This window comes from Cyprinodon variegatus, unplaced genomic scaffold, assembly GCF_000732505.1.
Source record: "Cyprinodon variegatus isolate N-32 unplaced genomic scaffold, C_variegatus-1.0 Scaffold786, whole genome shotgun sequence".
NCBI lineage: Eukaryota > Metazoa > Chordata > Actinopteri > Cyprinodontiformes > Cyprinodontidae > Cyprinodon > Cyprinodon variegatus.
The window spans coordinates 207,261-219,668 of NW_015151239.1; the positions used below are offsets into that span (position 1 = coordinate 207,261).

Here is a 12,408-nt window from a genome sequence, read left to right on the forward strand (position 1 = left end):
ACATGGCGTCTTCCTTGATTGCACCACCAACTATGTATTTCTACTTTTTTTTTTTTTATACATTTAAAATATTCTATATTTATAGATATTTTGAGAATGTTTTTTATTGTTTATGCCAGTGTTATAAGACTTCATCACAATATGCATTTATGAAAACATTTGATTTTTGATAATAAATATCCAAATTAGTTGAGGCCTTTAACCTTTCGAGTTCCTCTGAATTTAGTTTTACAGCCGCATTTCTATAGATTATTCATTCATTTGATTAATTCAGCTTAAAATCTTAACTGCACATCTTGGAGGCTTTTCTTGCAGTAAGCTCACTAAATATTATTATTGTTGACATGTACTATGATGCATTCAGATAAAAGAAAAAGATGCGTTTAGTCGATGACCGCTGTCATCAAAGCAGCTCTTTTTTTTATGTGGCTTTAATAAGCTTTGATTTGCAACCAAAAGATTAAACATTTTATGTGTTATATACATTCTTACCTACAACCTTAAAACTTTAAAATGTTTTTCGAATATTTGAATTTAGCCTGGCTTTATTTCTTTTGTTTTGGTTTAATCAAAGGTGCCCCTGCTGAAGCCTATTTAACAGTCAACATTAATATGTCCCTTTTCTTCCTTACCTTTTTATTTCGCCGCCTTTTGCTCTGTTAGAAACTTCTGGTGATCCTGCTCTGAAAGCTACAGATGCCTCAGCAGGAGCTGCACACGACGCCGGTGACAAGCAGTACAAAAAGGCAAGTGGATGAAAACTGTTTCACACTCCTCTGCTTTCCTTCTCTGTTTATACGTCGCTGCTCTCTCTCTTTTAAAGGGCCTATATCATCATTTTCGCATCCCTTTATCCCCATTTCCTTATTTTAGCTTTTTTTTTTTTTATATCAGAACAAAACACTTTAAAAATATATAGGACATAGCAGAGCTAAATTAAGGATAAGCAAAGACGGTTTAGCCAAAGTTAGCTGCTTTACAAATACTTTAAATGATGTGAAGACTTATTAGTTATTGTTGCAACTTAAAGCTGGTCTGCTTCTCTTTCTGGCTTCCATGTTTGCAGCTTGCTGCTCCTTTACCTACATAGAATACTAAATGCTGCGCTATGTTTTGGCAACTTTAGGAACTCTCATATGATTGGTTTAGAAACCAGAAGGTAAACAGTCTGGGTTTGAAAGTAGGAAAACTTGACCAAGATGTTCATGATTGTTTATAGAAAATAGTGCTAAAGGAGAATAATTTTGCAGTAGATATCTTATTTCTTGCACCATCAAGTCAAATAGGTAACAAATGGATAAGGTGATCACAAGACAGCTGATAACCAGAGAGAAACGATAAAGGGTTTATATTTCTAACTCCCAGCTTAAGCATCGAATGATGGCTAACAATATAACAGCAGCCTTAGAAAGGTCTGCAGCTTCAATTTCTGGCAATAAAGTGAAGATTTATTGGGAGATTTATCTATAAGGAAGAAATGTCATTGGGGGGTGTCTGAGAGAAGCGGCTGGGAGACTTGACTAACCGAAACCCTGCAGGGTGATTTATAAGGGCTCCCTGTTTCAGCTGTTTTAATACAAAGAGAAAAAAGTGAGCATCTGACTGGTCGGGGGGTCTCCTATGGTCCTGATCCGCTTTGTTGCTCCGTTTCTCTCAGACATTAGCCCTCCAGTTTATCCAAACACATGATGATCTGATAATAGATTTAGTAAATGTGTGCGCTACGTTGTTTCCAATGGTGTTGCCAATAAGTGGCTTCCAATCAATCATTTTCCAGCACGAAGATTATTTGGTTTTCCTGTCTGTCAAAGCCAGTATTATCTTGTGTGAATCAAAAGGTCCTGGTTGCATAAAGTTTGTTTTAAATTTACCTCCTTGCTTTGAAAAATAAATATGATATATTTTGTTTCAGCTCTAAACTATGGTGATATAGTCCCTTTAACTTCTGTTTACCTTGTTGCCTTTTCACACTGAAGTTAAATCTTAATGTCCTGACTTAAAATGAAAGGGCTTTAAATGGCAGGTGATATTTGATGTTGCTATTGATAACATTTGACTTTTTTTATTTAATGTTTCCTTAAATTTTGACATCCTGTTCTGGTCTACTTTGGATTGTACAGCAGATTATTTAATGAAAAACACTCACAGCTTTCTTTATTAGCACTTTTAAGCTTCTGGTTGGGATTTAGTTTTTTTTCTTTTCCAAAAACTTCTTTCTTACTTTTGCTGTTTGTAACCTTAAAGCCATAATTTGTTTCTGTAGAAATATTTTTATGGATGTATGTCCAGTCCTTCTGTCGTCCCACCCTCCCTTGTTTTGTTTTAGTGTCATCATCCATATTTTGTTTTAAATTACACCATTTTTTTAGGTCCTAACTATTTAAACAAATGAAAACAACCTGAAAATGTAGGATTCAAAATAAGGAAGAGATGCATTTTAATAAACCTTTCTGTTTGTTTGACCTGCAGTCAGAGTCTTTAACATGAGCACAACTTTGGTTATTAGAAATATAAAACCTAGAGCTCTAAAATGAGACCGTTGCTGTTTCCTGTTTGGAAATGTTTGAAATAAGATGCTGCTTTGTCCTCCGTCTGATTAGATTTCAATGCTTGCTTTGCTTTTTTTTCCCTCTACTTGAGGCTTCACCAGGCCAGCTAGCTTAAAGACGTCCCAACAATGGATTTTATTAGAAGACGCAGAGTTTAAATGCAGTCATTAAAGTGCAAAATATGACAGCATCACTGTTTCTGCCGCTTGCTGGGAGGCACTGATTGTGGTATTAGTTGCCTCTTCTGCCATCAGTGGGCAAAGTTTGTTTATAACTGAGCAGACTTTGTATTCTTCACTGATGATGGTGGCAAGAGTCTGAAGGATCTTGATCCTTTCAAACCTTAAATGATTGATTTCTGATTCTTCCACCTGAACAACACCAATGCCAGCTGCCCCAGCCGGGTCTCTGCATTGAGTAGCAGCGTTGGTCCACATGGCGTGGATCACCCTGCTGTTGTTGGGTTTTGTCATCATTTTCCTCCTCCTTCCTCTCTCTCACGTCTCTCTGACGTACCCCAGGGTCTGCTCGGAGAGCTCATACTCATTCAGCAGCAGATCCAGCGGCACGAGGAGGAGGTCCAGCGGGCCGCTGCAGCCAATAGCACGCGTTCACCACCCCAAGGTCCTTCTCCGAACCCCAACCCCTCGACTCAGACACGCAAGGTGAAGGTCCCACCCCACTTAGACCCGCCCCATCCAAATAACAGCCCCCAAACACCTGCAGGTTAAGGACAACAGAGGGATTCTGAGAACTAGGAGAGTTTGGTTATGAAAGCGAAGGCAGACAAATTTGCTTTTTCTACAATCGTAAAGGTTTTAATTGGTAAAACACATTTCCATCCCTAAAATAAGACATTCTTTGGTTTAAATCCTGGTCAGTTTACTTTTTGTTTCATAGTTCATCAAAAGATAAACTATCCATTCAGTATCTGACATCAGCACTTTGCTATGAGGCCATTTTGACATGGCTGCGTCTGCGGGTCATTTTTATTTTTTATTTTTTTTTTTTGTTGCGGGGGTAACATGTTAACAGAAACCTGCAGTGCCTTGTAAAGTGATTCACACCCCTGATTTTTTTTTCTCTCTTTCAGAGATCATTCTGCCCTCTTTGTTAGAAATGTAGAAAACAACTTTAGCTGTTAGCATGGTAATGGAAGGCTCATGCTAGGGGGATGCTTTCGCTTCAGAAGAGATACAGTGAGATTGTTGGAGCTAAAAAATTAAAATAAAAACCATCTTTGGTGGAGCTTCTCCTTTCATTGGAACTTCAGTAAAGATCCAGCCAGAGGTATAATAGGACAGATTATTAGATTATATCCCATTTAAAATCTCAAACTAAATTGATTAATATCTCATGACAAAACCTGCTGTTGCTCATTCACTTTTTAATAATTCAATCTCTCTTTCTTTGAGCTCTTTTGCAAAGATTGAGGAGTAGAAACGCTTCTGTAGATGTCTAAAGGTTTGCCAAAACTTGCAGCAGTGATTGCAGAGAAAAGTGATTCTTCAAAGTAGTGACTAAGCTTGAAAACAAAAGCATGAAAAGAAATCGTAACAAAAATCTTCAGTTCTTGTTTTGTTTTCCTTCCGCTTAACTAATTTGCACTGGTTTCTGTTGGTTACAACCAAATATAGTGAGTTCCAGGGGTGTAAATAATTTTTCAAGGCACTGCATCCCTTTATTCCATCTTCTCTGAAAAGCTTGATAACGTTCAACTGAATCTATAACACTGAGCTCAGATTTTCCCAGCGTGCTCTGCAAGAATATTTGCAGCCTAATGTCAGAAAATAACACAGATGTAGCCTTACTGACTGTATAAACAGCTGGATGGTCATCAACATCTGCTGGATGATAAACATCTAGTGTGATATTCGGGAGGACTGCATGAAGTTTTGTGGCGACCAGCTGCATGGTGTGAACTGCGCTCTTTACTGGGTGTTTATTACAGACTGAGGCCTTCCAGAACTGCTTAGTTTTAGAGAACATAGCTGGAAAACATCTCAAATCAATGCTTCTGCTTTTTGGGATAGTTTTTCTGAAGTAATTTGTTGTGTCTGTGTCTTTTAAATCCATTCTGTCTTCTCTCAAATCCATTTGTTCTTGTGATTTTATCTTTTACCTGCCTTTCATGTAGCAGTAATTCTGGGCAGCCACATAAAATGACGATAATCTAATGTGGTTAAATGAAATCAAGTAGTATAACTAAAATTATTTTATAAATGATTAAGCTTTATTTTCTCTTTTTAATGGGACTAACTCTTTGATTTCCGCCTGTTTGTGGATCTCCAAGATCAAAGCTGACTGTTTAATGTATTAACTTGGCTTCATTTGTTTTCAAGGATTACAGTTTGCATGTGTTGAACGTTTGCAGTGCTGGTTGGGAGTTTTCTGATGTAGACTCGTGAGCATAATGTCAAGTCACAAGCTGAAACTGAAAAGAAGCATTGATATTATGTGTTTCTCTTTGTTTCTGCTCTGACCTTCAGTCATCAGACAAAGAAAAACTCGACCAGCTTCAGGAGGAGCTTCTTCGAACTCAGGTCCACTTCTAAAAATTAAACTTGATTAAGAATAATACAAAGCTCTTGTGTTAGTGGTGCTGATATGATAATTTTTTTCCTCAGTTAAAGTATCAGCGCATGCTGGAAAGACTGGAAAAGGAAAACAAAGAGTTAAGGAAAGTGGTGCTGCAAAAAGATGATAAAGGGATTCATCAGAGGAAGGTGAAGGTGAGTTATTTATAGACACTATAATACTGATGACTTTTGAAGGTTTCCAATTCTTCTTGTTGGTTGGTTAATTTAACCAATCCTTGTTTAATTGTAACTTTGATTGATTTGTCCTGAATTGATTGTATTTGATATATATTTAGTGTTTATTTTATGTTTTCAGAAATCCCTGATTGACCTTTATTCTGAAGTCCTTGACATCCTGTCTGACTACGATGCCAACTACAACACCCAGGACCACCTACCCAGGGTAAGCCACACTGAGCTTAGACATGAATTTTAAATTATGAATATAAATAATATTGTATTTTTTTTTGTAAAACTGCCATCTTATTTCCTTTATTTTAGCATTTTAAGATTGATAAAATGTATATTTGCATATGTCCTTCCTCCTCTCTTACCTTGTTTTGTTTTAATGTCAACATCTTCCGGGGTTCTCAGAGTATTTCAGCCCATTTAAAGTGATGCTGTAAATGGGCAGCAATGCTGAGTTTCAATCAGTTTAATGGCTTTAGAAACTGTGTTTTTTGAATTACATCTACCTCCTTATTCACATTTAGATGAGAAACCGTTCTGTTAGAGGACCATTGGTCTCCGCTATAAGAATGTTTTTTTTTATTTTATTTAAGGTTGTGTTTGTTTAGGTGTGCATATCTACGTCCAGTGTGTCCCATACCTTTAACTTGCCAATTGTCTGAATTTTTTTTGTTTGTTTCTATCATTAAATTTAGCATTGTTGCTACGCTGCTATGTAGCCACCTCACGACACCAGACCAGTTCAATGTAATATTTTGAATTTGGTCGGATATGAACGGCTTCTCCTAATTCAGCAAAGATGCTTAGAAGAAGAATCGGAGGAGTAGAAAACCCAGTTTTCCTACTTTGGTTTTAACTACATTTACTTGTTATTTAAAACACTCCTGTGTCTTTCTTTACCATTTTTTTTTTTGGTTGCCTTTAGGTTTTTCTTTCTGTGTTAATTTCTCATACAGTAATTAATGCTCTACTGTTCCTTTTGTCCATCCTACATTTGCTCTGCTTTAGGTGGTTGTGGTTGGAGACCAGAGTGCTGGGAAGACCAGTGTGCTTGAGATGATCGCCCAGGCCAGGATCTTTCCTAGGGGCTCGGGAGAGATGATGACACGCTCTCCTGTAAAGGTCAGTGGGGTAAAAGGGACTGATTTTTATGTTTAAATTCAATTTTAATCTTTAGGATAACTTGTGTATTTTCCCTGCAGGTGACATTAAGCGAAGGCCCGCACCATGTTGCCATGTTTAAAGACAGCGGCCGAGAGTTTGACCTCACCAAAGAGGAGGACGTAAGTCAAATATTTGTATATTTGATTAAATAAAAGGAAACTTTATCCTGCTTTATTTTTAACTCAACATCTGTGTTTTTTTTGTGGTTGTATGCAGCTGGCTGCTCTGAGGCACGAGATTGAGCTAAGGATGAGGAAGAGTGTGAAGGAAGGACAGACTGTCAGCTCTGAGGTTTGACAAATTTACAACTGGATTGTTAATAGAAAAAAAAAAAAAAAACTTTTCTTATTTGTTTAGAAGATTTAATGAAGTAATTTTATTTCTCACACTTTAGACTATCTCACTGAGTGTTAAAGGACCAGGCATTCAGAGGATGGTTCTGGTAGACTTACCTGGTGTCATCAGTGTGAGTATTTAAACCACCTCTTATCTATACTGATAAATAACTGGATGCCATTGAGCACGACCCACTGCAGAGTCTTGGCTAGAAGAATCCTTCACAGTTTGGACATTTCCGGCATTTGATTTTTCAGAACTTTCATATGGTATTTTATTATTAGAAATAACAAGACAAAAAAATCTCAATCATTTCCCTTTATCCCAGGGCTGGATAGAGAGCCAACCTCGATATTATGTCTTCTTGAGATATAGGAAAAACTCATGGAAAAATAAAATATATATATATATGTGTGTATGTATTTATATATGTATATGTATGCAACCAGATTTATCCCTTTTTTGATAAAAACAAAGTCTGATAAAATCCTGAACTGTGAAGGAACCCTGATGTTAAACATGCAGGTTATTTTCCTTCAATAACCATTGGATGGTTTCAATGGAACTATATTAAAACCCTTTTTGGACATTTGCCTTTAAAAACATCCCCCAACTGGAACTAAACTGTTTTCCAGACGGTGACTACGGGCATGGCATCAGACACTAAGGAAACCATCTTCAGCATGAGCAAGGCCTACATGCAAAACCCCAATGCCATCATTCTTTGTATTCAGGGTGAGTCAGGTTAATCCCCTCCTTATTATCAAATGTGAGAGAAAAGATTATAGCAAAAAGGGATGTTATTATTTTAAGTCTTTTTTTTTTAGACCCATGGGAGGTTCATATTTTTTCTTTTATTTTTTTCTTGATCCAGATGGTAGTGTGGATGCAGAACGCAGCATCGTCACAGACCTCGTCAGTCAGATGGACCCTCACGGGAAAAGGACCATCTTTGTTCTCACTAAAGTGGACTTGGCTGAGAAGAACCTGGCCAGTCCCAGCAGGGTAAGACTGAACAGTTTCAACAGAAATGATTGCTTCATGTTTCAAATTTCTAATGCTTTTACTTTCTCCTATCTTCCTGTGATGAAGATGCTGATCCTTTAATAGACTTTTTAAATCCAAAGATGAAAGAACCTGACCTTTCAATTCAAAAATACAAATAGAAATCAAATATTGTAGTAACTCATTGGCTTTTTTCTCCTTAGCAATTCCTGTGTTACATCAATAAATACAAGTAAAATGGGAATAAAAACTTCTCGAAGAATTACTTTTTCTCATAGATTTGCTGCATTTTCACTTTTTGAAAGCATCATGTTATATCCATTTCCTCCACCAGGTGGGGCTCTCTCCCTTTCAACGCACCATTAACTTTATGTCTGCTTGTCTAATAGCATGTTTATCTACTTTTTCTACCAAATTTATGGGCGGAGAGTCTAATAGACCAACCAAAGCTTTGATCCAGGGCTTCCATAGTTTGGAGTAATTTCTTTTGAAAATATTTCAAATGCTCGACTAGATTTAGATTTAAAATGCTTAAAATTCTGGATACCAACTTTGGCCTTAAACCTTTTTGGTTTATGGGTGTAACATCCTGCTAATAGCCACAGTCATCATGGCATACAGTTTCCTCTGTCTGGTCTGAATTGATCTAGCTCCATAAACTAAGAAGACAAACAATCCACTGAGACAAACAATCCACTGTGTTCTGACACCTCTTCTCTGTAGGACCTGCATTAACAGCAGCTGTCAACCACCCAGATTCTGAACATTACTAACCAGTTACTCTCTAGCAAGAGCTGCAAGTCGGAATATGTTGTGACTCGGATCAAATATGCGGTCTCTAATGCATCACTTTAGAATATTAAAGTTGGAATTTTTTTGCCCAATATATCTGTCCTACAAATAATTGCAACGATGAAGCCATAATCATCTTTTTTTACTACACCTACAGTGAGGTGATGAAAATAATTATTTGAACACTCTGCTATTTTGCAAGTTCTCCAGCTTAGAAATCATGGAGGGGTCTGAATTTGCCATGATAGGTACATGTCCAGTGTAAGAGACATAATCAATGTTAATATTATGTACAGCAGCCTTTTTTTAACAATTCCAGAGGTCTAACGTTTCCTGTAGTTTTTCTCCAGGTGTGCACACACTGCAGGAGGTATTTTGGCCCACTCCTCCACACAGATCTTCTCTATCTGGGCTGTTGCTGAGAAACAGAGTTTGAGCTCCCTCTAAAGATTCTCTACTGGGTTTAGGTCTGGAGACTGGCTAGGCCTTGCCAGACCCCTGATATGCATCTTCCAGTGCCACTCATTGGTTATCCTGGCTCTGTGCTTTGGGTCATTGTCATGTTGGAAGACCCAGCCTTGACCCATCTTCAGTGCTCTAACTGAGAGAAGGAGGTTGTTCCCCAAAATCTTGCAATACATGCCCATGGTCATCCTCTCCTTAATAAAGTACAGTTGCCCTGTCCGATGTGCAGAATAACAGTCCCAAAGCATGATGCTACCACCCCCATGCTTCACGGTAGGGATGATTAGTGAATTATGATCAAAAAGTTATATTTTAGTTTCATCTGACCACATGACTTTCACCCATGACTCCTCTGGATTATCCAAATGGTCATTGGCAAACTTAAGACAGACCTTGACATGTGCTGGTTTTGTGCCATTCTTGATTTCAAACCATGACATCTTATTGTATTACCAACAGTAACCCTGGAAACGGTGGTCCCAGCTCTTTTCAGGTCATTCAGCTCCTCCCATATAGTTCTGGGCTGATTTCTCACGTTTCTTATGATCATTGAGACCCCATGAGATGAGATCTTGCATGGAGCCCCAGTCCAAAGGAGATTGACAGTCATGTTTAGCTTCTTCCATTTTCTAAAGATTGCTCCAACAGTGGACCTTTTTTTCACCAAGCTGCTTAGCAATTTCCCTGTAGCCCTTTCCAGCTTTGTGGAGGTGTATTATTTTGTCTCTAGCATCTTTGGACAGCTCTTTGGTCTTGGCCATGTTAGCAGTTGCATTTTTACTGATTGTATGGGGTGGACAGGTGTCCTTATGCAGCTAACGACCTCAAACAGGTGCATCTAATTTAGGATAATTAATGGAGTGAAGGTGGACATTTTGAAGGCAGACTAACAGGTCTTTGAGGGTCAGAAATCTAGCTGATAGACAGGTGTTCAAATACTTATTTGGAGTTGTATCATACAAATAAATAGTTAAAAATCATATATTGTGATTTCTGGATTTAGATTACGTCTCTCACAGTGGACATTCACCTACAATGACAATTTCAGACGCCTCCATGATTTCTAAGTGGGAGAACTTGCAAAATAGCAGGGTGCCTAAATGCTTATTTTCCTCATGGTATTAGTGGTCATAATGTTATGAAAAATATTACTTCATCTATAGATAATCTGAAGGCTGAAACCCGACTCAACCTGTTCCTTTAATTCATTTTAATTATTATTATTCTCTTTTAGATTCAGCAGATTGTTGAAGGAAAGCTCTTTCCCATGAAAGCTCTCGGTTATTTTGCTGTAGTAACAGGAAAAGGTAAAATATGACTGTTATTCAGTTTTCTGTATTTATTCCCTATAATTTTAGTTTTGTTTATAATTTAACTACCTGTTCATGTCCATTTTTAAAGGGAGCACCGGTGAAAGCATTGATGCAATTAAAGACTACGAAGAGGACTTCTTCCAGAACTCCAGATTGCTAAGGCAGGTTAAACTATAGTAATCAAACTTCTACAACCTTTAAAGGGGATAACTGAAAACAAGGTTGTTTGTTTTGTTTTTTCTGTGCCCAAAGGGATGGGATGCTGAAAGCTCATCAGGTCACCACTAAGAACTTGAGTCTGGCTGTCTCTGACTGCTTCTGGAAGATGGTCAGGGAGTCTGTAGAGCAGCAGGCAGATGTTTTCAAAGGTATGATCAGCCTGAACACAGCTGAGGTAGTGTTAAACTAGACCACCTTTCAGGCTTTTACACAATATTTACAGGCTTTTATCCAGTGATTATAAAGGACCCAGACAATACCAGCTGTTCACCCTGAACGCTTTCTGTCTCCTTGGCCTTTCTCAGCTCACCCTGACACACTCCCCCTGTCCCTCCCTTCTACCGTCCTCAATTAGTCTAGACAATCTCAAGCCATTGCTAAAAGCAGAGGAGATTTATAGCTCTGAGACTGCAGTTCCCATAGACCCATTGTGTTGCGTATCGATCCATATCCCATCAAATCATGCAAGGCCAGCTTTCATCTTCTATTGTTGGCGCCACAAAGCTGCAATTAGAGTAAACGGCTGTGTGTTTAGGGAGCTGAGGGATGAAGCTTTCTTGGCTTGTGTGTGTTTCTCTTTTTGTGCATATGTTAGAACTAAAACTCTGACTTTTGATACAGAGGAGGCTGCTGGCCCCATCGCTTCACCTCCTAAGGGACCAGTTAGCAGAGAGTGTGCAAGGTGTCCTCAACTCCTCTTATTAAAGGATGGATACCATTAGCAACATGCAAGGGTCTTTTTTTTATGTCATACAATGTGAAAATAGAACAAGCTCTGAGGTTTGGTGGTGATTGCCTGTTGATGGAGGAAATCTACTGTTGGATACAGTGGAGCACTGTTAAGTTAGTTGTAGGGTCCAAAATCTGCACAATTTGAAGTCTGTTTTATAATTAGTTATTGTTTATTTTAATAAGGATTTTTCAAATCAGATACTCTTAATAAACGTCCCATCTTTTTCCAGCATCACGGTTCAACCTGGAGACTGAATGGAAGAACAATTATCCTCGTCTGAGAGAACTGGACAGAGTAATACAAACACACACATCTATGATGTTCTTTTATGTAGAAGCTACTTTAGAAAGAACAAATTTAATAACCAATATTTTTACAAAGTAAAAAGCACAAATTGCCTCCTAAAATGGCTTGTCTTTTTGCAGAACGAACTCTTTGAAAAAGCAAAAAATGAAATTTTGGATGAAGTCATTAGTTTGAGTCAAGTCACCCCCCAGCACTGGTAAGTTTGTGGTAAAGCTTTATTACTTATTAATGTAATCGGTCAATCAATCTGTTCCACAGAGAGTAATTATTACAGAACTTCAATTAGAAAAGTAATATGCACCATTTTGATGATTACCTACTTGAACTTTAAAATGCTACCAGAGCAAAATTCAGTTTAAGATTGGATAAATTTTTCTAATAACATACAAAACAGTTTTAGTACTAAACGTTAAAGGTTCTTTAGCTGCATCCAAGGATTTTATAGAACGTTGGGGGGAAAGAAAAATTGAGTTTGGGAAACAAAACCTCTTTTGGAAAAAAGGGATCTGCAGCATTGAGTTGATTTTTAAGAAAATCCTATTCTAGAGTTTGAGGAATATTCCCAAAGAATGAATTGCAGCTGGAGTCACTGCGCTGACAGTCAGCACACACAGACATATCCAGGATATGGGCTACAACAGTCTCATTACCTGTTAGGCCACGCCTGAACCCTTGATGGAGTCTGAAAAAAATGCTGGAATGTTGCTTAGTGGTCAAAATGTCAAATTTTTTAGTGAAAGACAATTTTATTTCAGTCA

The 12,408-nt window shown here is 37.8% G+C and overlaps 1 protein-coding gene across 6 annotated transcripts in view; it reads left to right on the forward strand.

Moving 5' to 3' along the window:
• opa1 (optic atrophy 1 (autosomal dominant)) overlaps nt 1-12,408 on the forward strand; it is a 39,682-nt gene that overhangs the window by 5,643 nt on the left and 21,631 nt on the right. For 2 of the 6 annotated variants that reach the window (XM_015396261.1, XM_015396263.1), the window contains 16 exons: nt 664-746; nt 3,071-3,214; nt 5,039-5,092; nt 5,177-5,281; nt 5,445-5,531; nt 6,326-6,439; nt 6,520-6,600; nt 6,698-6,772; nt 6,876-6,947; nt 7,453-7,552; nt 7,692-7,822; nt 10,314-10,386; nt 10,481-10,553; nt 10,645-10,760; nt 11,574-11,638; nt 11,770-11,846. In XM_015396261.1, the coding sequence (XP_015251747.1) occupies nt 664-746; nt 3,071-3,214; nt 5,039-5,092; nt 5,177-5,281; nt 5,445-5,531; nt 6,326-6,439; nt 6,520-6,600; nt 6,698-6,772; nt 6,876-6,947; nt 7,453-7,552; nt 7,692-7,822; nt 10,314-10,386; nt 10,481-10,553; nt 10,645-10,760; nt 11,574-11,638; nt 11,770-11,846 (1,450 nt within the window). The remainder of the gene's footprint in view (nt 1-663; nt 747-3,070; nt 3,215-5,038; nt 5,093-5,176; nt 5,282-5,444; nt 5,532-6,325; nt 6,440-6,519; nt 6,601-6,697; nt 6,773-6,875; nt 6,948-7,452; nt 7,553-7,691; nt 7,823-10,313; nt 10,387-10,480; nt 10,554-10,644; nt 10,761-11,573; nt 11,639-11,769; nt 11,847-12,408) is intronic. The other 4 variants (XM_015396264.1, XM_015396266.1, XM_015396262.1 and 1 more) reach the window with 3 other exon arrangements.